Genomic DNA, 26,663 nt, shown 5'->3' on the forward strand with positions numbered 1-26,663 from the left:
AAGGCCCTCAGAGTTAGCTTCATCGCGAGAGATTCCAATGATCCTGAAAGGTTTGGTTTCAATAGCATGAAGCCGAGCTAGGTGTGAAGCAGGAGCACCAGCCCAGATGGGAGAGCAGTATTCCATTGAGCTGCAGATAAAAGCCTTGTAAGTGGTGAGGAGCTCAGGTGTGCCAAGGAAGCTTCGCACGATGGAGGATGCCTAGTCGGCGACTGGCTTTGGAGGCTAGCTTGGAAATGTGGTTTTCCCAGGAAAGATCATGGCAGATAGTGAGACCCAAAAGCTTGAGTGACTGAACTTCTTGGAGAGGATTGTTGAGAAAGTGGATGGGAGGGTTGTCCAGTCGGTCTTTTCGGAGAGACATAGTGAGAGTGTGAGATTTGTCAGGATTGAAAGACATGTTCCACTTGTTTGAGAACGAGGAAGAGAACAATGGGGATAGTTCTAACTCCATTCACAATACATCTTTCCCTTCCACTGATACGAGAGGAGAGGTAATGTAACTAAACAAAATACTGTGGATATATCTAAACTCCAGGGATCCTCTATGTGTTGGATGTAACTTACCGTGGTCTTTCAAAACCGCAACAATATATTGTCACAATTAATCCTGTCACTCAGAAAGTATCGTCAAACTAATCCCCCCTATTTCTATTTTCAGCTGCTGAAGTGATTCAGACGTCATGAACTTCTAGGCCTCACTTTCGGCCTTGACCTCTCTTGGGTCGACTGCATCACAAAGTTGGCCTCCAAAGCTCGTGAAGACCATCAGCATCCCCTGTTGTTCCAAGCCTTCCATGAAAAAAACCTCATGACTCCTATTCACATCCTACAAGCCTTGTCTGTAGCTCAATGAAGTACTACTCTCGTCATATGGGCTGTTGTCCTGGTGTCACAGCATTCTCTCCTGGAATTTGTGGGACCTCGGAATTATTGGAATCTTCTGCAATGAGGCGGATGCACAAGGCCTGTGTGCTCTTACAATGTAGACAGCTTGGTGGCCTTTGTTGTTTCACTCCTCTCGTCCAGTCTAGCCCCCTCTCTTATTTCAGTCCTCTGACTCTCCCCAGTAACTCCAGAAAACATGTTTGCTTCCAATAACCACCTCCTGTTTGAACTCCCAAAATCTAAGCTAAAACAGTTATTGGAATAGCCCATTGGTTGCATGATAAAATAGAATAACCCATTAGTCCAGTCTCACATTAGTTGCACATAAGCTTTTGGACATTGGGTTTCATTGTCCTTTGCTGAGAAGCAGCAGTTACTACAAAATAAAAGTAACATTTCCCAGGGCTATTCAAATTGTTGATGTTGCAGTTGATAGAGTGGTCTACTATTACCCTGTTGTAGTTGCTGGATTGAAATTATTGAGAGCCCACTGTACTGTACCTGAGCCTTCTTGTGTGCTTGGCCATTTCTGGGGTTTGATTGACAATTTAAATTAATGAACATGGAATGAAAACGAGCATGGAATCAATGAACCAGAATAGCATTGACGTTGGTGGCAATTGCATTTTTGAGGTCATCAGGAGTCTGAGGTCTCCCATGGTACATGCTATCCCCCAGGTAACCCCAAAGATAGAAGTCAAGTGGCTTGAGGTCCAGAGAATGGGGTGCCCATTCAATATCTGTCCTTCTCGAGACGATTCGATCACTGAATTTCTGTTGTAGTCGCTGTATCGATCTGTTGGAAGTGTGAGGTGTGGCCCCATCTTGCTGAAACCATTGCACAGCCCTGTCGATGTGATGCTTCCTTGCTAATGAAACCCACAACTTCTGGATAACTTTAAGTGGTTGCAGTTACCGATTTCCCTTCTTCATTGTGAAACCAGAAAGGCCCAATGATGCCAGATTTGCTTATGCAAACCCATGCAGTGCATTTCTGTCAATGCAGCGGACTTTCAAGAAGTTCATCAGAAGAACTAGAACCCCAAAACACGTTGTTTTTAGAGTTAACATGACCACTTAAAAGAAAGTGGGCCTTGTCAGAAAACCACACAACACTCATAAAATTTTGATTCCTACACATTTTTTTCCTCAAACCATTGTTTGCCTCTTCTTTGCACATCGTCACACAAAGTTGATTATCATTGTCAGGTAGGTTTTGATTCACTTGTATGTGATACGGGTACATTTTTAGTTCTTGCCTCAGAATTATTTATGCACTTGATAAAGATAAGTTAAATCCTTGAGATCAGCGACGCATCGATTTCCTGGGGCTCCTCAAAACTGCCTCATGGACTGTGTCGATGTTTTCTGGTGATCTTGCATTCCTCGAACAACTGGACTTTGAGCAATTAAGATTTTGTACTGTCCCATGGGGCTTAAACTTCGATATCAATCGAGCAATAGTGGATTTATCTGGGGCTAATCTGGTCTTGAACTTCTTTCTGAATCGTGTTTGAGTTTGTTCAAATGATTTTGTGGCAAAGTAAGATTCCACAATAAAGATCCTTTATTCAATTGTCCATGGCATCTTCAAAACTAACAGTATAAACTCCTCTGATGTTTGCAGTTTTTCCTCCAAGCGATGCTTCATCCAAACCTGCGATAGAAAATAATTTGTATTAAAAAATTAATATTCTCATAACTTTAATGGAATTGCGCTTTTTTATGAAACACCCTGGTATATAAAAGGAATCGTATTATCATTCACGAACAGACCAGTGTGGTCTGCTCTCGTAGGTTGAAGGTAAAAAATAAAGCAAGGTATAGAATGAGCATCATTCATTCCAAGAATATGCCGGGTTTGATCGGTATGAGGGGGTGGTACCACTTGGGAGAAGTGGGAGAACCAGGAAGAAGCAATGGTAGAGAGCTCTTCTTTGCGTTAACATGACGGTCAATGTTACTTCTTGTTTTCTTTAACAAAAGAGTATTGTGGGATACAACTCATCAACTGAGGCCTCTCAAGGTGTGCAGTGCTAATTAAGCGTTCAGTGTGTGCATTTTATAAAGCAGGGCCCTGTTATTCCACAGTGCTGAGAATGTATCCTGCTCCACTCTGATAATGAGAACACCAGCTCAGTTAGTCCCAGTTTGAAGGCCACTCTGTGGTGGAAACGTTTGATCTCCTACCCTATGATCTCAGATAAAACTAGAACAGCCCTCAGTAGAGCGCATACCTCCACCAGGCTGAACAGTCTACATTTTGTATCCCACTGATGGGCCGGATCTGGATTCGGACCTGAACCAAAACCTAATCGCTTGTTCTTGTCACCAAACCAACTCGTCCACCAAGTTTTGTCATAACCCATCCACAACTTTTTGAAATATCGTGATATATATCGTTTTTGGCCTTATCACTCAATAGTCAATGGTGAAGAATCACTTTTAAAAATTTTTAAAAATTATATCCGGATCTTCACCAAAGTTTAAATCAGTTCGTCCTTGTCACACACCCAACCAGTCCACCAAATTTCATCTGAACCCATCCACAACTTCTTGAGAGATCCTGCACACAAACAGAAAGATAGGGGTGAAAACATAACCTCCGTCCACCTTCGGTGGCAGCGGTAATTATTTCCTGTTGGTGCAGTTTCTGTTTGTATTTTTACGAGAGTTGTTTAGGACGAAATGCTTCGACGTTTCGGTAATTTGTTTTTCAGACCCTCAAGACAAATACAGTGTTCTTCGGACCCTGGGTGGACAAAACTCCGCAACTGGCACAAGTGTGTACTGGTGACATCTGCACATTCTTTTTATTCATTTATTTTGCATTATTTGACCATTTATTCCCATATTTTAACGCATTTGGTTCAAGACGGTTGCTTGCACCATCAGGTCTTATATCCTGGTATGAATAAGACGAGTTTTTTTGTTGTTGTATATCAGTTAGAAAGTTGAACTGCAGATGGATATGTCTGAAGCTTCCTTGGTTTATGCCGTCTAATGAATCATGCAATGCAAGGCCTACATTGAGCATATTTTTCCTTCCAATGCTTAATAAATTTGTCTTTAAAAATACAAGAAATAGACCAAGAGTACTAAACTTGAATTTGGAGTCTCTTTTTCACGAGTATGGAGTATTCACACTTCACGAGTATCGAGTATTCCCGCTTCATGGGTATGGAGTTCCCTTTGCGGTGAAAGCAATCGCCACCTGCACTCTCACAATGAAATGTCCGATTGCTGTTTGATATGAACCGGAACGGTCGTTATGGAACGGTCATTTAAATCTGCCGCACCGGAACTCAACTTGTGTTTTGTACATCATGTCTTTGTTTTAGCATGTGACCTTTTTCCGATTCTCTTGTCACCGTGAAGCATTATATGATCTTCCTTTGCTGTTTTTATTCATTTCGAATACACTGTAGCTGCTGATGTAGACTCACCTTGAAAAGCGGTCCTGTACTTACTTCCCTCTTCAAAGTGGCTTGTGAATCCTCTCTTCTTGCACTGCGAATATCATGTGAATCGCTTTTGGATGCTGTTGAAGTGCAACGATAATAAATTCCCGTTTGTCTTGCTGTCTGCACATCTTGACATTGACATGGTACTGAATGAATGAGTTTGTTTTTAACTGATTTTTTTTTCCAGCTTACCAGTTATTCCTACCTTTGTTTGAATGTCTGGAATGTTAAAGTGCTTTAGCAATTGAGTGTTTTGCTTGCAAAAAATATTTAACTGATTGTTTTGTATTTCTGTACATGATCTCAAATGTAAACATGGCCAAAATGCAGGCCTAACCAAAGGTTGGTACAGCTTGCACGTGCGTCAGCCTGCTACCTGCGCTCTGTCCTGTCGGTATCGCTCTTCACTCAATCTACACGTTCATTATCCACTAGTTTGCTTTGTTTATTTAATTTGATTATTTTTATTTGCCTACCTTCCCATTGATTGCTCTACTCTTTCCCTCCTTACTGCTACCTTGGGAGTTTGTTGGGATGCACGCATAGCAGTAAAACCTCAAGAATGTGCAGTCTTTGTAATATCTTGTTCAGAGGAACAAACAAACGATTCACTTTGTGGAATTTTCAGTTCTGCTGAAGCCGTTCTACTTCCAATTTTGTTTGAGGATTTTATTTGCAGTCATTGGTGAATATGCAATTTAAGGTGTTTTGCCAATTACGTTCCGGCATTGCTTTTGTTGTTTTGTGTTTTTTGACTTGAGGTTTTATTGCAAGTTGCTCGTCTCGGTGTCGATTCAATTTGTTCTCTTGTGCCAGAGTTCAACAAGCCTTTTTTTTTTTTATCTTCGTGCTGTCGTTTGGCTTTGTTGCTTGTGTGGCGCTTCCGTTGTTGCTTTTCTTTGTTGGAAAAGTGGTTTCATCGGTAAAACTCACACAAAAAAGAATTTTGAAAAATGCATAATTTCGTTTTAGCCCATCTGTGTTAAAAAAACGAAAACGTAGTAAGTACAGTCTTGTGCTGTTCCCAAATTGAGCTCTTATTTTATTCTCATCATATCCAGGCTTTTGAAAATCTTATATTATCTGAAAAATGTTAGGAATGTTCTCTTGGCAAGAGAACATCTTGAGTCGTTGATTTGTAAGTTTTTTTGTTTTCATTGATGTTGTTGGCAAAGTTTTGTAACTTTTTCCCCTGCATCTTGTGTCTGCAGGTGAAGAGCTGGAAGGTGTTAAGGATGTGGGAGATGTGAATGACCATCTGACGATGGCCCCTATTTTGGGTGATGCCGGTGCATCATCCGCAGCTGCTTCTTATGTTGTTGGAGAAAATTATTTACCAGGGACTCGGCAAGACGGTGAGAGGGGTCTTGTGCCTTGGAATGCCGTTGCGGAGAAGATAACCGGCTCTCGATCGCACGTCTCGGCAACCAGATCACAAGACTCGAACACATCTTTGACACATGAACAGAATGCTCCTTCCATAGAGTCGAGTAATTTTGCAGATTTCTCCGTCTTTGCCGCCTTCACAAGTTTTGATCCAGTGGAAGAACAGTCATCTGTTGTGAGCTCAATTGGCCAAGGTTGGTTTGATTTTATTTCCTCGGTCACCAAAGGTGGACAATGGTTATTTTTCACCCCTGTCTGTCTGTCTCTTTGTCTGTCTATGAGCAGGATATCTCAATACATTGTGGATAGATTCGGACAAACTTGGACAGGTCGGATGTGTGGCCAAATTGAATGAATTGTGGTGTAGATCTGGATTTGGATACTGGAATTATTAATTTTTTTAAAGTGGAATGATCGGGCCAAACATGGAGTGGAGTGATTTTACCATTGAGTGGCAGGCCAAAAACGATATATAGCACGATATCTCAAAGTTGTGGACAAGTTATGGCAACACTTGGTGGATGAGTTGGTTCGGCGACAAAAACAAGCCAATTCGATTTTGGTTAAGGTCCGAATCCAGATCTGGCCGATCAGTGGGATAGAAAACGTAAACTGTTCAGCATGGTGGATGTATGCGCTGTACCGAGTGTCGTTCTAGTTGCAAATGAGATCAAGTGTCTGTGGAAAAAGTGATGAAGGAATGTCGTCGTCCAAACTGCATGAACGATAATTTTGAATTTTATCAATTTACATTTCATTTCTATGTTAAATCATTTATTCATTCACATCTTCTTGATTATTAAAATATACCGTACATTAAAAATCCTACAATTTAAAGAATATGAATATGCAAAATAAAACGTAGAAAAGCATACTTCCCACAACAGTATGTACTTTCACAATGGGGCCTACATCTGCACAATGGGCAATGGGGCCTATTGCAGCCTGCTTGACCCATGGCAGTGCCCGAGGAAGTGGCACCCTTCTATCCATATTTACACAGATAGAATTGGGGGTTTCCCCCCACCCTGAACACCCAGGACAACGGATTGGGTTTTTTTTTAACCCTGAAAAACCTTCCTGTGCACACCATGAGTGCCAGCACCAGTTTTAGACTCTTTTCGTCAAGCAGTTTGGAGTGCATAGATGTCCAACACACGCACATGCATACATACACACATACAGTCACGTGAAAAAGTAAGTACACCCCATGTAAAGTTTTGACTTTTTCAACATATTTCAACATACAGCTATTTGATCTTCATTTCAACAATATTGAGAGATAAAGGTGATATAATATAACAAATATCATGAAACATTTACATTTTGTAGTCCATTGTATAATTTAAAGAAACATAAATGCAAATTTCGCATGTGAAAAAAGTGAGGACACCCTTCACTCCAAAAGGTGGTATTGCCCCCTTTGGCAGAAACAACCTCAAGTAGGCGTTTCTTATAACTGTCTACCAGTCTCTGACATCGACTGGGAGAAATTTTTGCCCACTCCTCCATGCAGAATTCTTTTAGCTGTGCGATGTTTGAGGAGTTTATTGCATGCACAACAACAACAACAACATGCATTTTAAGGCCATTTTCCCTGCTAGAGCGGGGGTTAGCCTTGCGGTCCCCATGACAATCTTCTCCATTTTGCCCTATTTTCTACATCTCCCCTTGTTAACCCCCTTGCCCACATTTCTTCTTCCACCATCTTCAGCCAAGTCTTTCTCGGTCTTCCCCGTCCTCTACTTCCTTCTACATTCATTTCCATCACTCTTTTCAACCAGTCACTTTCATCCTTCCTCAACACATGACCAAACCATCTCAACCTGTTTCTCTTCACAGCATCCATCACAGGCTCTATTCCCATTATCTTTCGCAATTCATCATTTGTATTCCTCTGTCTTAACGATACTCCACACATACACCGAACCATTCGCATTTCCACCCTTTCCAGCCTTCGTTGCTGCTCTACGTTCATTACCCATGTCTCGCTCCCATAAATCATAACACTTCTCACACATGCAGCATACACCTTTCCCTTGAGCTTCAACGACACTCCCCACCTCATCAGCACGCCACTCAGTTCCCGAAACTTCTTCCATGCACATCTCACTCCAGCAACCGTTGCCGAGTCTGATCCACCTTCTCCATTCAGTATGTCTCCGAGGTAGCAAAATGTTTTCACACCTTCCACCTTCACTCCGTCTCCAAGATCCAACTCAACATTTCCTCCATCTGCAGCTCCCTCTGTGCACACCTTACATTTGAATGTAGCTGCCACACTGGTTAATGACCCTCTCAGACCACTACATTTTTGATGAACCCACTCAGCGCACATTGTACATTGAATGGAGTTCACTCCAACACCCTTCCTGCACACAGCACACGGCCACTTCCCAGTTCTTTCCACCTCACCACATGCTTTACCACTTGCCATCACCTTTGTCTTTCCGATATTCACCTTCAGACCTTTTGTCTCCATATATTCCTTCCACTTGTTCATCTTTTCCTTCAGTCCATCCATACTTTCCGCAATCAACACCAGATCATCTGCATACAACAACTCCCACGGTAAACCCTTCTTTACGTTCTGAGCCAGCACCTCCATCACAGCCACAAATAGTAGTGGACTTAGTACCGACCCCTGATGCACTCCCACCTTCACCTCAAACTCACCACTGTTCCCGTCCTTCGTCCTTACAGCTGTGCGCGCTCTTTTGTACATTGCCATCACTACTCTGATCAACCATTCCTCCACTCCGAACTTCCTCAATGCCCATGTCACTACTTTGCGTGGAACCCGATCGAATGCTTTCTCCAGATCAACAAACCCAAGAAACAACTTCTTCCTCTTCTCCATGTACTTCTCCTGCAACTGCCTTACAATAAAAAGCGCGTCTGTCGTACCTCTTCCCGGCATAAATCCAAACTGCATTTCGTCGATCTTCACTTTCTTCCTTATCCTCCTCTCCAACACCCTTTCCAATACCTTCATTCCATGCTCCAATAACTTTATCGCTCAATATTAGCCACAGTCCAGACGGTCACCTTTCCCCTTGTATAGAGGGATGAGGGTACTCAGTTCCAAATCCACTGGAATGCGGCCTTCTTTCACCACCAGATTACAGATCTCTGTCATTCTCTTCACGCCCCAACTTCCTGCTGCCTTCAAAATATCTCCCACAACTCCCGTCGGCCCTCCCGCTTTTCTACTCTTCATTGCCTTTATCGCTTCCTCAACTTCCTTCTCGGTTATCTTCTCTGCCGGTCCTAAAACTGGGTTACTCTTTATGTTGCCATCCCATTCAATCTCTGCATTCAACAGCATTTCCATATATCTCTTCCATCTTCCTTTAATTCCATCTGGGTCCACAACGATTTGTCCCACTTCATCCTTCAAGCAACTCACCCCCATCACATCACACCTCTCTTTCGCTATCTGCTTTGCAATCCTGAATACTGCTCTCTGACCCTCTTCCGAATTCAAGCGTTCTCCGAACATTTTCCTACATGCCTCCTGCGCCATTGTTACCTCTTTCTTTGCAGCCTTCTTGGCTGCCTTTTTTTTTTTTTTTTTTTTGTATACAGAGTCGAGGCTCGTGAAAGAGCTAACATTTATCAAACAAACAAATCAAACAAACAAGGAAACAAAGTATATAAAAAGGGGAGCGGTCAACAAGATGGGGAGAGAAGGGGAGGAAGCACACAAACAACATTTGAGAGCAGGGACATCGGGAGATATGTGGGAGGGAGGGGGCCTGGGGGGGGGGCAGGATAGGTATAAAATGCAAGGACACCAAGGACTTCCAGGAAAGAAGTCGGCACCTCAAAAAGTTGATTTGGGGTGAAATTAGCGGGGGTAGAAAAGATCAAGGTTTTGGATTGGGGAAGATAAGAGATGGTGGTGAACAGCCGTTTTAAAGACCTGGAGGGAGGAGTGGGATTGAAGAGAGTGAGGGAGTTTGTTCCAGAGGTGGGAGAAAAGAGGAATGAAGGAGTGAAGGTGAGCAGAGAGTCTTGATTTTGGCAGTTTAACCATAAGAGGGTTGCAGGCAGATCTTGTGCGACCTGTCGGAATATTTGGGTGACAGAGCCCAGAGAGAGCTGGGGGAGCAAGGCCGGAGAGGAGTCGGTAGAAGACGGAAAGACCACCAACCTGCCTGCGGTGAGTAAGTGAAAGGCCCTCGGAGATAGCGTCATCGCGGGAGATTCCAATGATTCTGAATGCTTTGGTTTCAACAGCGTGAAGACGAGCTCGGTGTGAGGCAGGAGCACCAGCCCAGAGGGGAGAGCAGTACTCCATTGAGCTGCGGATGAAAGCCTTGTATGTGGTGAGGAGCTCAGGTGTGCCAAGGAAGGACTTCGCACGATGGAGGATGCCCAGTCGGCGACTGGCTTTGGAGGCCAGCTTGGAAATGTGGTTTTCCCAGGAAAGATCATGGCAGATCGTGAGACCCAAAAGCTTGAGTGACAGAACTTCTTGGAGAGGATTATTCAGAAAGTATATGGGAGGGTTGTCCAGTCGGTCTTTTCGGAGAGACATCGTAAGAGTGTGAGATTTGTCAGGATTGAAAGACATGTTCCACGTGTTTGCCCAGTCTGTGATTTTGTCCAGGTCTGCAGAGAGTGAGAAGGCTGCAGACTGCCGATCTGAGGGATGAGGAATGGAGCGACAGAGAGTGGAGTCATCAGCAAAGAGCTTATAACTTTCATGCTCTGCTTTTTCTGGCTCCGTACCCTTCGCCTTCTGCCACTCCTTGAACTTCTTCCTCTTCTCATCAATCCTCTTTCCAACTTCATAATCCCACCAACATGTTTCCGAGTGCCTCGGTGGTCCTTTTTTCCATCCACATACCTCACCAACGGCTCCCAACAGACTATCTTTCATTGACATCCAACCACTTTCAAGCTCAGCCACATCATCCTCTTCCCTCACTCGGCCTCTCTTTTAATGCCTCCCTTACTGTCACCTCTTTCAACCTCCACACCTTCAGTCTCGGTTGGTACTTCACCCGCCGAGCTCTCCTCGCACCTTATGTCGCAGACAACCAAGTGGTGCTGTGAAACAGCCTCCTCCCCCGGGATCACCTTTGTGTCCCGGAGGTGCCCCCTATCTCGCCTACGCACCATCAGGTAGTCAACGGCTGTCGTCGACCCACCTGACGTGTATGTAACAAGCTTATTATCCTCTTTCTGGAACTGAGTATTACAAATCAACAAATCAGCTCCATCAGCAAACTCTAAAATCCTTTCACCTTCTCCATTTCTCACACCATATTCGTAACCCCCATGAACTCCCTCAAAACCGTTCATACTCCTTCCCACATGTCCATTTAGGTCTCATCCTACCACAACAACTTCCTCATCTTTCACGTTTTCCATCAGCTTCTCCATCGCACACCAGAACTTGTCCTTCTCTTCATCGCTCCGACCAACCTGCGGAGCATATCCCGAGATGACGTTCACCAAGAGCTTTCCAATCATCATTTTCACCATCATCAACCTATCACTCACCCTAGTCACACTCACCACACTGTCTACAAACTCCTCAGAAAACAGGACACCAATGCGATGCATGCCTTCCGGGCACCCTTGCCACACAAAGTTCTATTTCTGTCCCTGCCTACCCTTCACCATTCTCACACCACTTCCCTTCCATCTCGTCTCTTGCACACAACATATGTCCACTCTTCTTCTGACCAATACTTCCACCACTTCTCCTGATCTCCCTGTCATTGTCCCTACATTCCATGTCCCAAACCTCAGAAACTGATCTCCACTTCGGGCATCAGATGTTTCGTCGTCATAAATGGAGTGATTTCCACCCTTGCTTCGATCGGGTTCCCCACCTTGAGTTTTGACGAGAGGGAGTGGCGTCCCCCACGGGGTACTTCGGGCTGTACCCTGCCCATATGTAGTTGTAATTGTCATGGTTCTCTTTTTGAGGCAATGTTTTTCTGGCCGGGTGCCCTTCCTGACGCCAACCCCTTTAGTCGCCTCTTACGACACGCAGGGATACGGTGTACCTATTCTAAACCGGGGTACACACCGGGAAGTTTCTTGCATGCGCAGCTCCTTTCAAATCCCCCCACAACATCTCAATGGGATTTAGATCTGGGCCTTGACTTGGCCATTCCAGAACCCTCCATTTCTTTCTTTTCAGCCATTCCTTGGTGGATTTACTGGTATGTTTAGGGTCATTGTCATGTTGCAAGGTCCACCTTCGGTTGAGCTTCAACTTTCCGACAGATGGCGTCACATTATCCTCAAGCACCCTCTGGTACAATGAAGAATTCATAGTGGATTCTATGATGGTGAGCTGCCCAGGCCCTGATGCAGCAAAGCTGCCCCAAACCATAATATTTCCACCACCATGCTTTCCAGTTGGTATCAGGTTCTTGTGGTCAAATGCTGTCTTTGGTTTTCGCCAAACATGTCTTCTGGTACTGTGGGCAAATAGCTCTACCTTTGACTCATCTGTCCAGAGCACATTGTTCCAGAAGTGCTGGTCTTTGCCTAGGTGTTCATTGGCAAACATTAGTCTTGCCCTGATGTTCTTTCTGGACAGCAAAGGTTTCCTCCTGGCACACCTCCCATGTAGATCAAATTTTGCAGCCTCCTTCTCATGGTAGACTCGTGCAGTTTGACATCAACAGTGGCAAGAGCTACCTGTAGGTCCCGTGATGACATTCTGGAGTTCTTAGAGACTTCTTTCAGCATCTTGCGGTCTGCTCTTGGGCTGAACTTGCTGGGGCGGCCTGGCCTAAACAGGTTGGCAGTTGTTTGGAATCTTCTCCACTTGTAGATGATCTTCCAGACAGTCGAATGATTGATTTAAAATTGTTTGGAGAACTTTTTATATCCCTTCCCAGACTCATAGGCATCTATAACCTTCTTTCTGAAGGCCTCAGAGAGCTCTTTTGATCTAGGCATGGTGACGCCGCACACTTCAACAACAAAGAGCAAACCAAACTAAATGTCTGAGGTTTAAATAAGACAGGTTCCTGCAAGATCCTCTCTAACTATGCACCTCCAAGAAGTTCTGTCACTCAAGCTTTTGGGTCTCACTATCTGCCATGATCTTTCCTGGGAAAACCACATTTCAAATCTGGCCTCCAAAGCCAGTCGCCGACTGGGCATCCTCCGTCGTGCGAAGTCCTTCCTTGGCACACCTGAGCTCCTCACCACATACAAGGCTTTCATCCGCAGCTCAATGGAATACTGCTCTCCCCTCTGGGCTGGTGCTCCTGCCTCACACCTAGCTCGTCTTCACGCTGTTGAAACCAAAGCATTCAGAATCATTGGAATCTCCCGCGATGAAGCTAACTCCAAGGGCCTCTCACTCACTCACCGCAGGCAGGTTGGTGGTCTTTCCGTCTTCTACCGACTCCTCTCTGGGCTTGCCCCCCCCCCCCCCCCAGCTCTCTCTGGGCTCTGTCCCGCAAATATTCCTACAGGGCGCACAAGATCTGCCTGCAACCCTCTTATGGTTAAACTGCCAAAATCAAGACTCTCTGCTCACCTTCACTCCTTCATTCCTCTTTTCTCCCACCTCTGGAACAAACTCCCTCACTCTCTTCAATCCCACTCCACCCTCCAGGTCTTTAAAACAGCTGTTCACCACCATCTCTTATCTTCCCCCATCCAAAACCTTGATCTTTTCTATCCCTGCTAATTTCACCCCAATTCCACTTTTTTAAAATACCAACTTCTGTCCTGGAAGTCCTTTAGTCCGTGGGCTGAGTAGGGTTTACATGCACCCCCCCCCCGCCCCCCACAACTTAACTTCCCGGGTATGTCCATGTACCCCCCACCTTAGGGGTTAGGAAAAACCATGTTAACAGAAAAAAAACTCATTCCCTCATAGTTTGACCTCATTAGTGACCTCATTTGCATATAACAAACACATCATTGTAAAGAGTGTCCCAGGACAAACATTTTGAGGGGTCATATGCAACCATAGGATGACGGTAAAAAGTTATGGCCATTTGAATTTCGCCTACCCCTAATTTTCGGAAATCACTGACACAGGGGGGGTAACATCAAAATATGCGTGGGAGGTACCTTGGGAATGAGTTTTTTTTCTGTTAACATGGTTTTTCCTACCCCCTAGGGTGGGGGGTGCATGGACATACCCGGGAAGTTAAGTTGTGGGGGGGGTGCATGTAAACCCTACTCAGCCCACGGACTACTTGGTGTCCTTGTGTTTTATACTTCTCCCATCCCCCCACCCCCCTTCCCACGCCTCCTCCCCCCAAACCCTCTCCCTCCCACACATCTCCCTGCTCTTAAATGTTGTGTGCTCTCAAGTGTTTGTGTGCTTCCCCTTCTCTTGTCTTCCGCTCCCTCTTTTTATACATTTTGTTTGTCTGGTTGATTTGTTTGTGAAGTAAATGTCAGCTCTTTCACGAGCCTCGATTCAGTATACACAAAAAAAAAAAAAAAACTATGCACCTGAGCATCGTTAGAGATGCACCATCATTTGCACCTGAGCTGGTGCACCTGATTCTAATTTTAGGTATTTGAAGTAGTGATAAATGTAGGGGTGCACTTACTTTTTCCACATGCGAAATTTGCATTTATGTTTATTTAAATTATACAATGGACTACAAAATGTAAATATTTCATGATATTTGTTATATTATATCACCTTTATCTATCAATAATGTTGAAATGAAGATCAAATAGCTGTGTTGAAATATGTTGAAAAAGTCAAAACTTTACATGGGGGTGTACTTACTTTTTCACGTGACTGTACATACATACATACATACATACATACATACACACATACATACACACACACATACACACATACACACACATACATACATACATAATACATAAACACACACACACACACACACACACACACAAACAAACTTCTCAAAATTATTTCTCTTATTTCTTGCAACGGTCCCCATTGCTTTCAAAAATGTGTTTTTGATTTAAAGAAATGTCACGTTCCTAATCATTCATTTACTTCTCATCCCGGAAGGTTTTGCTCGACTGAAGCCGCAGGCACTGGTCGACCATGTGTCAAAGTCACAAGATATACTTTACAAGGAAGAGAACGACGTCACTTTTCCAGACCTCCAGGTGATTTTGGTTTCGGAAAGCAATGCTGAATAAATTTTGTCGAGTTGACCTCGTTTTTAGTTGTAGCACATATTTCTGCTTTTTAAAATTTTGGAAGCAGCGAAAAGCTTCATCTGTTTGTGATTCTTTTTATACCTCCGTCGCCGAATTTGCCAGAGGTTTTTGAGTTGTATGTCCGTGCGTCCGTCCGTCCTTGATAAGTTGGCATTGCTGTGATAACTTAAGAATGGCTAAAGGGGTCTCAGTCAAACTTGGTACAAGTATGTATAATGATGCAAAGATGAACTGATTAGATTATGGGGCCGAGAGGTCAAAGGTCAGGGTCCTGTGAGGTAAAAATTCTGTAACGGAGCCAACTTGTTAACCTGTGATGGGATTTTTACCAAACATGGTTTAAGTATATGTGATAATGCAAACATAAACTGATTAGATTTCAGCATCAAGAGGTCAGAGGTCAGAGTCTGTAATAGGTTTTCGTTACCACGATGACTTAAGAACAGCTGAAGGGAACTAAATTAACCTTAGTACATGTATAATTATGTAAACATAAACGGATTGGATTATGGGGTCAAGAGGTCAAAAGTCTGAGGTCCCGTTAGGTAAAAAATCTGTTACTGCGCTGACTTGTGAACCAGTGATGGGACTTTGACGAAGCTTGGTATTAGTATATATTATGATGCAAGAATTGAACTGATTAGATTTCAGTGTCAAAGGTCAGAGGTCATGTCAGGTGACGATGTGATACTTGAGAACAGCTGAAGGAATTTAAATCAAACTTTGTGCAAGTATATATGATGGTGTAATAATGTGGGCGGAGGTATATCTGTCGAGGTCGTGACGGCAAACAGTATGGGAGCAGGAGCCACGGTTTCAGAATAAAAGAAGAGGAGAGTTGTGACTGTAGTGAGTTAGGAGTCTTCCACTCAGATAATGTTTAATGGATGGAATGGTCTCCATGTAAGAGTAGTGACAGAGTAGGTAGATAGTTTTAAAATTTAGTTGGATCGGTATCTGGAAGTTGTGGGGATGCGGGAGTAGGAAGATGTTGGCATGATTGCTCAGACTTGATGGGCCGAAAGGCCTCCTCCTGCGTTGACGTTATTTGTATAAAGACGTTACAGTTGGTCATGGACTTGGGTGATTCACCTTTGCGAGTCCCAGGCAATTCACGTAACTCCTGGAGTTCATGCGTGTAAGCCCCAGTTGCCAATGACGAAAGTGCTTTGAACATAAAGCTTCAAATGACGCCTCTTGCTTTAGGGTTCTTCATTATTTGGGAAGATGTGCATCTATCTATTTGAGAGTCGTCAAAATTATCGGAGGCCCCAGGTGATGAACTCTCTCACGCAAGTGGGAGAGTTTATTTCATTATTTACTCATGAGAATAATTTATTAGACCTAAACATTAAAAATGATTTAAATGTTACACACGGTCCCATAATTACGATTTGGTGACGGAAACATAGATGTGCAAACTTCATTCATACTTTATTGGCACGCAATACCGCACATTCCTTTCATCAATCTTTGTTTTGTATTTCATATTAAATGCAGAATGCTTGTGTCTTGTATCACAGGGCCCTCCTTTCCAATGCACGGTGTCGATTTACCTTGCAGGTGACCTCCCCCACCCACACCTTGACCCCTCATCAACTGCAGTTTACAAGTTGCGTGATTCTCCTGAGTAGGTTTTGCAAATTTTCAAAACGTGGGGGGTGGGGTAGGGGGAGCAATTGGATGATGTCTCCAAAAAAATGTATATTCTTCCTCTGGTTCTTGGCTTAACTTGTTTGAAAGGTCCAACCAATCGGTGCACGTCATTGGTGAGTCATTTAGTGGTACCGTACTTGGTTCAGTTTCCGGTGAACGGCCTTTGATAGTGGACCTGCTTCACTCCTGCGAAACTGAGTTTTATTAGTCACGTTATTGAGTGTCCGTCCTCTCTGACCGTTTTTTCACAATTCCTAGACGTTATTGTCCTCGACTGTCCCTGAGAGTTAACTGCTCCATGTATGACTTTGTATATATGTTTTTGTTGGTGGTTCATGTTACTTATGGTGCTGCGACTCTTAGGGTTTTATTCGTTCCACCATTGTTACCCCGCGAAGCGAAAAGCGAGCTTCAGCATTTGGTACATGTCTGTCCGTTTACAAACGTCAGTTTATGATCGAGGAACAACTTAATTTGAATTTAATGTTGCATTTTGAACATGAATCAGGAAATCAACCTGGAGTTTCGCAGAACTTTGACTATTCATTTGTCCCGATTGTGCATGTGCTAAGAGGAGTGAGATAATGTTTTTACTCTGGCTGCCTGAATGGCAGGCAAACAAAACTGAAAATCATTCGAAACAGGAAACTTACTGTTTTCAAGGACGTCGTAAAGGACACAAACAACAAGCGCAAATAACTAATGTAAACTGTGTAGATAAGGTGGTGTAATAGACACCCCGTCAACAGTTGTAAATTCCGAAATTATTATTTTAGTTAATTAATTTTATCGTACTTTTATAATTTTGACTTGATTTAAATTGAATTATACAGATTACGTACCTTTATATCCCTTCGTTTGGCGAACCTTCGATATGCTCATTATACACCGCTCCTTTCCTGTTCCATCTCCAGGCGCTGCATGACGTCATTGCCGGGCACCGAAGGGGGCCCGACAATGACGCACACTGAAAGGGAGTACTCAGTTTTCACTCTAATTTCTTGCTTTCCTTCTTTCTTGTTTGTTTGTTTGTTTGTTTTTCTTTCTTTCTTTCTTGTTTGTTTGTTTGTTTTCTTTCTTGTTTGTTTGTTTGTTTGTCCAGGCAATATCTCAGCCATCCTTTGAGCTAGGAAGCTGAAATTTGGGCACAAAAGTGAGCAAGTACTTTGACAAAAACTTTATTTTTTTTGTTTTTGATTAAACAATTAATTGATTAATTACTTAATTATTATCGATTTTATTAAGTACTTATTTATTTCGATTTTATTAAGTACTTAACTGGGCTTTATCTCAGGAACCTTTTGAGTTAGGAAGCTGATATTTGGACATGACAATGACCAAGTGATTTGACTGTAAAAGGTATTTTTGATTTATTACTCCCGCCAGGGAGTAATGCATTTGCTCGTGTCCGTCCGTGTGTGTGTGTGTGTGTGTGTGTGTGTGTGTGTGTGTGTGTGTGTGTGTGTGTGTGTGTGTGTGTGTGTGTGTGTGTGTGTGTGTGTGTGTGTGTGTGTGTGTGTGTGTGTGTGTGTGTGTGTGTGTGTGTGTGTGTGTTCGTGAACAAGATATCTGGAAAAGTTCTGAACGGATTTGGATGAAAGTTGGTGGGATGATTGCCCTTGGGATAAAGAAGAATTGATTAGTTTTTGGTGAAGCTCAGGATATTATTCCGGATCCAGGAATTTTTTTGGGGGATTTTTTTTTCTGTTTTCCTTTAAAAACCATTTTCTCTGCAATAATTGGACCAATTGAGAGCAAATTTTCACCATTGGAGGGATTCGGTCTGTAGAATATTTTAATGGCAATTATGACGTCACAGGTCACGTGGTTCGGCCACCATATTGTTTTGAGTGAAAAACACTAAAATCCAATTTTCTCCAAAACGCCTGAACAGATCGAGGCCAAACTTTGCAAGCAGAATCGCATACCCATGACGAACAAAAAAGTCAGCGAGCATGACGTCATGCATCACATGGTTTCAGAGTTATGACGTTTTTAAGCACAAACCTTTAAAACCTAGCTCTTCCCTCATTTGTGATCCAATCGAGGGGAAACTTCACAGATCTGTTCAGCATATCAGTGTACTAAAATATCCTTTTGGAATTTGCGATAGGTCACGTGGTTTGGCAGATATCGTTAATTAAACGCAAATAATAAAAACATTTATATCTCTTGAACCACTTCATTGATCGACATGAAACTTCATACTCTAGTAGAAGTCATGAAGAGTAACAAGTGTGCAAAATTTGAAGATGATTGGATGTACGGTCTGGAAGCTAGAAGTTGTTATTGTGTGAAGAAGAAGAGTCTTCGTTTGTGGATGATTACTTATTTATCACATGTACAGACTTGCAGGCATCGTTTGACACAATGTCCCGGGTTAATTTGAACCTCAAATAAAATTATAATTCCAGATTTGTCAATGGCTGAGGTATATTAACAAACGAATAAAACAGATTTGGCAAAATTCTGACCTTTTTTTTTTGAAGATTGCATATTCACCCAGGGTTGTGAGAGGCTGAAGAAGAAGAAACCTCGCATGGGCTTCCCAGACCAAATAAATAATTCTGGCTCTGCGATTTTCAGGTTTATTACTCCCACCAGGGAGTAATGCATTCGATTGTGTCCGTCCATGTGTATGTTCGTGTTCGTGTGTTTGTGAACAAGATATCTGGAAAAGTTCTGAACGGATTTGGATGAAAGTTGGTGGGATGATTGCCCTTGGGATAAGGAAGAACTGATTAGTTTATGGTGAAGCGCAGGATATTATTCCGGATCCAGGAATTTTTTTGGGGAATTCTTTTGGGAATTTTTTTGCTGTTTTATTGCATTAAAGCTTTTATTCTTATTCTTAAATGATGTTTTTCTCCTCTAATTCCGAGATACATCAAAATAAATTCGCTGACAGTTAGGGCCTACTTTCTTTTTCATTTATTGTTTTGGGGTTTGGGGATGTTAAACAAAACGTATTATTCCAACTTGACCCACGGCGGGAGTATGCGCTCTACTGAGTGGCGTTCTCGTTGATTTATCAATTAATCAATTAATTAGGTTTTTTTTTGTTTTCGTTTTATTATTATTAATAACTGGTTTAATTGATTTTCAAAAAGTTACAGCTTCGGATGAAACTGCTGGTCGAGCTATTAGCCAATTGATTAAGAAATTATTTTACGATTACTATTTGTTGATTTTAATTATGCAAATAATCAATCAATTATTGTACACCGCTCCCTCCCAGTTTTGGCTATGTGCTGCACGGTGGTATCGCCGGGTGCCGGAGATGCCCCGACAATGCCGCACACTGGAGGATGTTATTTATTTATTTGGCATGGGGGCGGTTTACTTTGAATGTCCCTGTACTTGTTAACTCAACTGGACAACAGGAAGGCAGAGACATCGGTAAAATGGCTTATTGTCCCCCGTCGCACCGCGGAGCAAAAGGGGGACTATGGTTTTCCCCTCCGTCCGTGTGTGCGTGCGTCCGTGCGTGCATGTGTGTGTGCGTGCGTAAGTGAAGGACCGAATTCTAACTTGGTGTGTGGGTGTAATCCACGTCAAAATCCAAGATGGCCGCCGCCATGTATGTCTGACGCCATGTATGTCTGAACCTTGTGAGCGGAATATCTTGAAAAATAAGCGAAGTACCAATCTCTAATCTCGTGTGTGGGTGTATCTAGGCATAAGGAAGAACGCTAGTGAAAATTGGGTCGCCACGTCAAAATCCAAGATGGGCGCCTTGCGTTTTCCACTTTGTCAACTCACATTACTTCACCGACGGGGGACCTAGGCGTAAGGCTTGTTGAATTAGGTGTACACATCATGGTATTTTTCTTGTTGTTGTTGTTTCTTTCCTCTTCTTCTTTAACAGCCACCATAAATCCACCTGTATTGTCAGGTCAGCCAGGGGAAGCTTGGCCCAAGTTTTCACCAAACTTGCTGGCCAGCCTGATGTTCGACTAGTTTGGCCAGGAATTTGGCCATGGTGCTCATGAAGGACACCATGGGATATCTAACATCCACCAACGAATACGGTCGTTTACCGTCCATTCGAGAGACGGCACACACATTCATGAATCACCCTGCCTGTGAAACACCGGGCTGACAGTTTATAGCTGGGTTGGGAATCAAATCCAGGCTAGAAGTGAGTGTTGGCTACATAACTCCAGCTAGGCCATCCTGCCAACCCAGGTGTACACATCGTGATACGTTTCAATAAAGCACATGTATATATTTTAATGCTAGGATATGTATATAACTTAGTGGGATCAGCAAATGGCAGGCCGTTTTTATCCACTATCTTATTTATACTTTTCATTTGTTATTTATTTTATGTACTCCTGTGTATAATATGTCCTTCTGCCCTTTGGCTACCATTGCTGTTACCCTCATGGCACACACCTCTATCTGCAACTTAAACTTGTAAATACAACTTAAAAACAGCTGTGTGTTGTGTTGAAGACTACTTATGTGTCGACCGCCTGTCTTTTGTAATGTTTCCTCCACATTTGTTTGGCGCCAGGCCCACAAAAGGTTAACCCGGCCCTGATTAAACCATCAAGTGACATGAAACCTGCAGCATTGAATGGCTTATTGATGCATTTCCTGAAGTATGCCAATGACACTTTCATGTGTTCTTGTCTGTCCATGAATTTCAGGGCCCCGCAGATGTTTTGGCGAAGCCTCCTGCAATAATGCCGATCTCTCGCTTCACGTCCACTTCACGGGATGACTGTCTGTCTGTGCGCTCGCTCGAGTTGCCGACCATAGAAAACGCTGGGACCTCACGAGATGACTCTGATGACGGTTTATCAGTGGCTTCGGCTCCCGTACGGGCTGCTGCGGGCCTGCGCCGAAATAACTTGCCGCAGGATGACAGCTCATCGGTGCGATCTCTGGAGCTGCCACCACCAGGGGGCATAAATGTCCGGGATGACTGGGATGAAGCTGGCTCTTTGGCATCATCCGGGCTCCGAGCAGCAAGCTCAGTGGCTGACCTCCGGCATGTGTTATCTGACAGTTCACTTGACCTTCCCCCAGCTGGACAACAGCAAGCAATTGGTAAAAAATTTTAGCTCTTGCTAAAGCAATTATTTTCTGTAACATTGATTTGAAATCGCATCATCAATGTTTATTTCATTCAATTTTTTTTTTTGCCGTCATAGATTTGGAAGACTTTGGAGATGGATCAAGGGTTAGTAGCCTAGTCGGTTTTGATTGGACAGAGTCGGAATCTCCGACACACCACAATATTATTTTGAAGGTAAGCCCCATGAGACCTTAAATTAAAGTCTGATTTTAAAGTGTTTAATGCTGTTGATGAAAAAAATGCATGAACACATGTACAATAGGGAAAGCTTAAGATTGTAGGTAGGGGGGAAAGGTGTGGCTTAGGTATAGACACTTGGGTGGGGAAGACTACATCTTTTGAAACACGTGCTCAACACCCTTTTATTAATCACAGGAATTGCATTACGCTTATGCTAACATGTATGATGAAATAACTATTTCAAATTATGCCCCAATTTACTCCTGAGACCACATCCATTAGTATTTTGCCATATACTGTCCTTAAAAAAAAAAAAAAAGTATTCTTTTATGTATTTTTTTCCTCCTCTTGAATTGAGCAGACTGATTGCAAGAAGGTGGAGCCAGCAAGGTTCTTTCTCGGTCAGCCAAAAGGCTTTTTCGAAAACACCACAGAGACTGTCATGGAATCGAGTGAATCAGCCTCAAAGGAAATTGGCACTTGTGAAGATGTTAGAGTTTTAAGATTGGAGGATCATCACAGTGACAAATGGAGTGATGATCAGGTGATGCTTCGTATTTTGATGACATTTCTCTTACCGATTTATTAGAGAGAAAGAGCAAGAGAAAGAAAGAAAAAAATAAAAACACAGAGAGACACACACAGACAGATCCACACAGACAGATCCACACAGACAGATCCACACAGACAGATCCACACAGACAGATCCACACAGACAGATCCACACAGACAGATCCACACAGACAGATCCACACAGACAGATCCACACAGACAGATCCACACAGACAGATCCACACAGACAGATCCACACAGACAGATCCACACAGACAGATCCACACAGACAGATCCACACAGACAGATCCACACAGACAGATCCACACAGACAGATCCACACAGACAGATCCGCACAGACAGATCCGCACAGACAGATCCGCACAGACAGATCCGCACAGACAGATCCGCACAGACAGATCCGCACAGACAGATCCGCACAGACAGATCCGCACAGACAGACCCGCACAGACAGACCCGCACAGACAGACACGCACAGACGCACGCACAGACGCACGCACAGACGCACGCACAGACGCACGCACAGACGCACGCACAGACGCACGCACACGCAGACACGCGCACAGACGCAGACACGCGCACAGACGCAGACACGCGCACAGACGCAGACACGCGCACAGACGCAGACACGCGCACAGACGCAGACACGCGCACAGACGCAGACACGCGCACAGACGCAGACACGCGCACAGACGCAGACACGCGCACAGACGCAGACACGCGCACAGACGCAGACACGCGCACAGACGCAGACACGCGCACAGACGCAGACACGCGCACAGACGCAGACACGCGCACAGACGCAGACACGCGCACAGACGCAGACACGCGCACAGACGCAGACACGCGCACAGACGCAGACACGCGCACAGACGCAGACACGCGCACAGACGCAGACACGCGCACAGACGCAGACACGCGCACAGACGCAGACACGCGCACAGACGCAGACACGCGCACAGACGCAGACACGCGCACAGACGCAGACACGCGCACAGACGCAGACACGCGCACAGACGCAGACACGCGCACAGACGCAGACACGCGCACAGACGCAGACACGCGCACAGACGCAGACACGCGCACAGACGCAGACACGCGCACAGACGCAGACACGCGCACAGACGCAGACACGCGCACAGACGCAGACACGCGCACAGACGCAGACACGCGCACAGACGCAGACACGCGCACAGACGCAGACACGCGCACAGACGCAGACACGCGCACAGACGCAGACAGGCGCACAGACGCAGACACGCGCACAGACGCAGACACGCGCACAGACGCAGACACGCGCACAGACGCAGACACGCGCACAGACGCAGACACGCGCACAGACGCAGACACGCGCACAGACGCAGACACGCGCACAGACGCAGACACGCGCACAGACGCAGACACGCGCACAGACGCAGACACGCGCACAGACGCAGACACGCGCACAGACGCAGACACGCGCACAGACGCAGACACGCGCACAGACGCAGACACGCGCACAGACGCAGACACGCGCACAGACGCAGACACGCGCACAGACGCAGACACGCGCACAGACGCAGACACGCGCACAGACGCAGACACGCGCACAGACGCAGACACGCGCACAGACGCAGACACGCGCACAGACGCAGACACGCGCACAGACGCAGACACGCGCACAGACGCAGACACGCGCACAGACGCAGACACGCGCACAGACGCAGACACGCGCACAGACGCAGACACGCGCACAGACGCAGACACGCGCACAGACGCAGACACGCGCACAGACGCAGACACGCGCACAGACGCAGACACGCGCACAGACGCAGACACGCGCACAGACGCAGACACGCGCACAGACGCAGACACGCGCACAGACGCAGACACGCGCACAGACGCAGACACGCGCACAGACGCAGACACGCGCACAGACGCAGACACGCGCACAGACGCAGACACGCGCACAGACGCAGACACGCGCACAGACGCAGACACGCGCACAGACGCAGACACGCGCACAGACGCAGACACGCGCACAGACGCAGACACGCGCACAGACGCAGACACGCGCACAGACGCAGACACGCGCACAGACGCAGACACGCGCACAGACGCAGACACGCGCACAGACGCAGACACGCGCACAGACGCAGACACGCGCACAGACGCAGACACGCGCACAGACGCAGACACGCGCACAGACGCAGACACGCGCACAGACGCAGACACGCGCACAGACGCAGACACGCGCACAGACGCAGACACGCGCACAGACGCAGACACGCGCACAGACGCAGACACGCGCACAGACGCAGACACGCGCACAGACGCAGACACGCGCACAGACGCAGACACGCGCACAGACGCAGACACGCGCACAGACGCAGACACGCGCACAGACGCAGACACGCGCACAGACGCAGACACGCGCACAGACGCAGACACGCGCACAGACGCAGACACGCGCACAGACGCAGACACGCGCACAGACGCAGACACGCGCACAGACGCAGACACGCGCACAGACGCAGACACGCGCACAGACGCAGACACGCGCACAGACGCAGACACGCGCACAGACGCAGACACGCGCACAGACGCAGACACGCGCACAGACGCAGACACGCGCACAGACGCAGACACGCGCACAGACGCAGACACGCGCACAGACGCAGACACGCGCACAGACGCAGACACGCGCACAGACGCAGACACGCGCACAGACGCAGACACGCGCACAGACGCAGACACGCGCACAGACGCAGACACGCGCACAGACGCAGACACGCGCACAGACGCAGACACGCGCACAGACGCAGACACGCGCACAGACGCAGACACGCGCACAGACGCAGACACGCGCGCAGACACGCGCACAGACACGCGCACAGACACGCGCACAGACACGCGCACAGACACGCGCACAGACACGCGCACAGACACGCGCACAGACACGCGCACAGACACGCGCACAGACACGCGCACAGACACACGCACAGACACACGCACAGAGAGACAGACCCCCCCCCCCCCCCCCCCAATAAAAAAAAATTCCATTGATACAGCAAATTGTGCATTTCATCAAGATTAAAATTTACAATCTTGATCAAAGCTCGGGTCAATAGGAAGAAAAGTGACGATTTTTCAGATGAAAAATTATGATTTTGGAAGGTTGACCTTGAGTTGACCTTTGACCTTTTGGCCTCAAAAATTGTTAGTTTCCCTATTTAGTGACTCAATGTGCAAATGCTCTTCAAATTTCAAGTCAATTGGATGAAAATTGAGGATTTTAGAAATTTGGCCTATGTTGACCTTTGACCTGAAAATCAATAGGCTTCTCAATTGGGACGACTTATACAACGTGGTGAAGTTTCGTGACGATTGGTTTAGAATTGTGACCTGTAGGCCGGTGACAAACAGACAAACAGACAGACAGACGGACAAACAGACAGACAAACAGACAAACAAACAGACAGACAAACAGACAGACAAACAGACAGACAGACAAACAGACAGACAAACAGACAAACAGACAGAACCACAAACGGAACCGACCAACATACTTTTAAAATCTTCGATTTTGCAAGTAACAAAGAAGATCCCACAATATTTACCGCCGCCACCGAAGGTGGATGGTTGTACATATGTAAAAAAATTAATAGATGCTCTCTTATGACTAGTCTTAACGAGCAAGGTCAGAACTTCAAACTGCCAAAGTTAAAATAAGAAAAGAGCAAAACTTTGTGTGTCGACAAGCGAAGCAAAAGCACAAACGAGTCTTATTGTCGAAAGAACAATCAGACATCAAATCACCTTTCAGGGATAGATCGTGTGCGGTCAGTCACACAACATGCCCCGTCTTTGACTAAACTACACAAATCATCAATGTACACGTCACAGTATTTGTGGAGATCAACATATTCAAAAACGAGCTTTGATTTGTGGAGATCAACATATTCAAAAACGAGCTTTGAATAAACCCATGGATCAAATATCGGTTTGTATCGTCATTTGCAGGGTGCACCAGGTTTGATCGAGAACCTGGGACCAGATTTGTTGGAGGAGCGTGAAAGTGGCACAGAGTCGAGGCCATTGCGATTCGACTTCCCCTTGAGGGGTCACCTGAAGGTTCGGTCCAGCGAAGAGATGATTATCAGCGAACTGGAGACCTTTGATCTTTGTGTGCAAGGTAACGCCTTTAGAACTCTTTCTCTCAAGCAGCACTTTTACTGCGAGGTCCTTGCTGTTATTTCCGACAATTGTCTCCAAGTTGTGACTTGAACAGGTGACTG

At 45.4% G+C, this 26,663-nt stretch overlaps 1 protein-coding gene across 10 annotated transcripts in view; it reads left to right on the forward strand.

Moving 5' to 3' along the window:
* SYNRG (synergin gamma) overlaps window positions 1-26,663 on the forward strand; it is a 93,279-nt gene that overhangs the window by 55,289 nt on the left and 11,327 nt on the right. For 7 of the 10 annotated variants that reach the window (XM_068135635.2, XM_068135636.2, XM_068135640.2 and 4 more), the window contains 7 exons: window positions 3,609-3,671; window positions 5,564-5,932; window positions 14,737-14,837; window positions 21,203-21,605; window positions 21,710-21,807; window positions 22,175-22,357; window positions 26,389-26,560. In XM_068135635.2, the coding sequence (XP_067991736.2) occupies window positions 3,609-3,671; window positions 5,564-5,932; window positions 14,737-14,837; window positions 21,203-21,605; window positions 21,710-21,807; window positions 22,175-22,357; window positions 26,389-26,560 (1,389 nt within the window). The remainder of the gene's footprint in view (window positions 1-3,608; window positions 3,672-5,563; window positions 5,933-14,736; window positions 14,838-21,202; window positions 21,606-21,709; window positions 21,808-22,174; window positions 22,358-26,388; window positions 26,561-26,663) is intronic. The other 3 variants (XM_078768031.1, XM_068135641.2, XM_078768030.1) reach the window with 1 other exon arrangement.

The sequence above is a fragment of the Myxine glutinosa genome, chromosome 14, assembly GCF_964187855.1.
Source record: "Myxine glutinosa chromosome 14, kmMyxGlut1.1, whole genome shotgun sequence".
NCBI lineage: Eukaryota > Metazoa > Chordata > Myxini > Myxiniformes > Myxinidae > Myxine > Myxine glutinosa.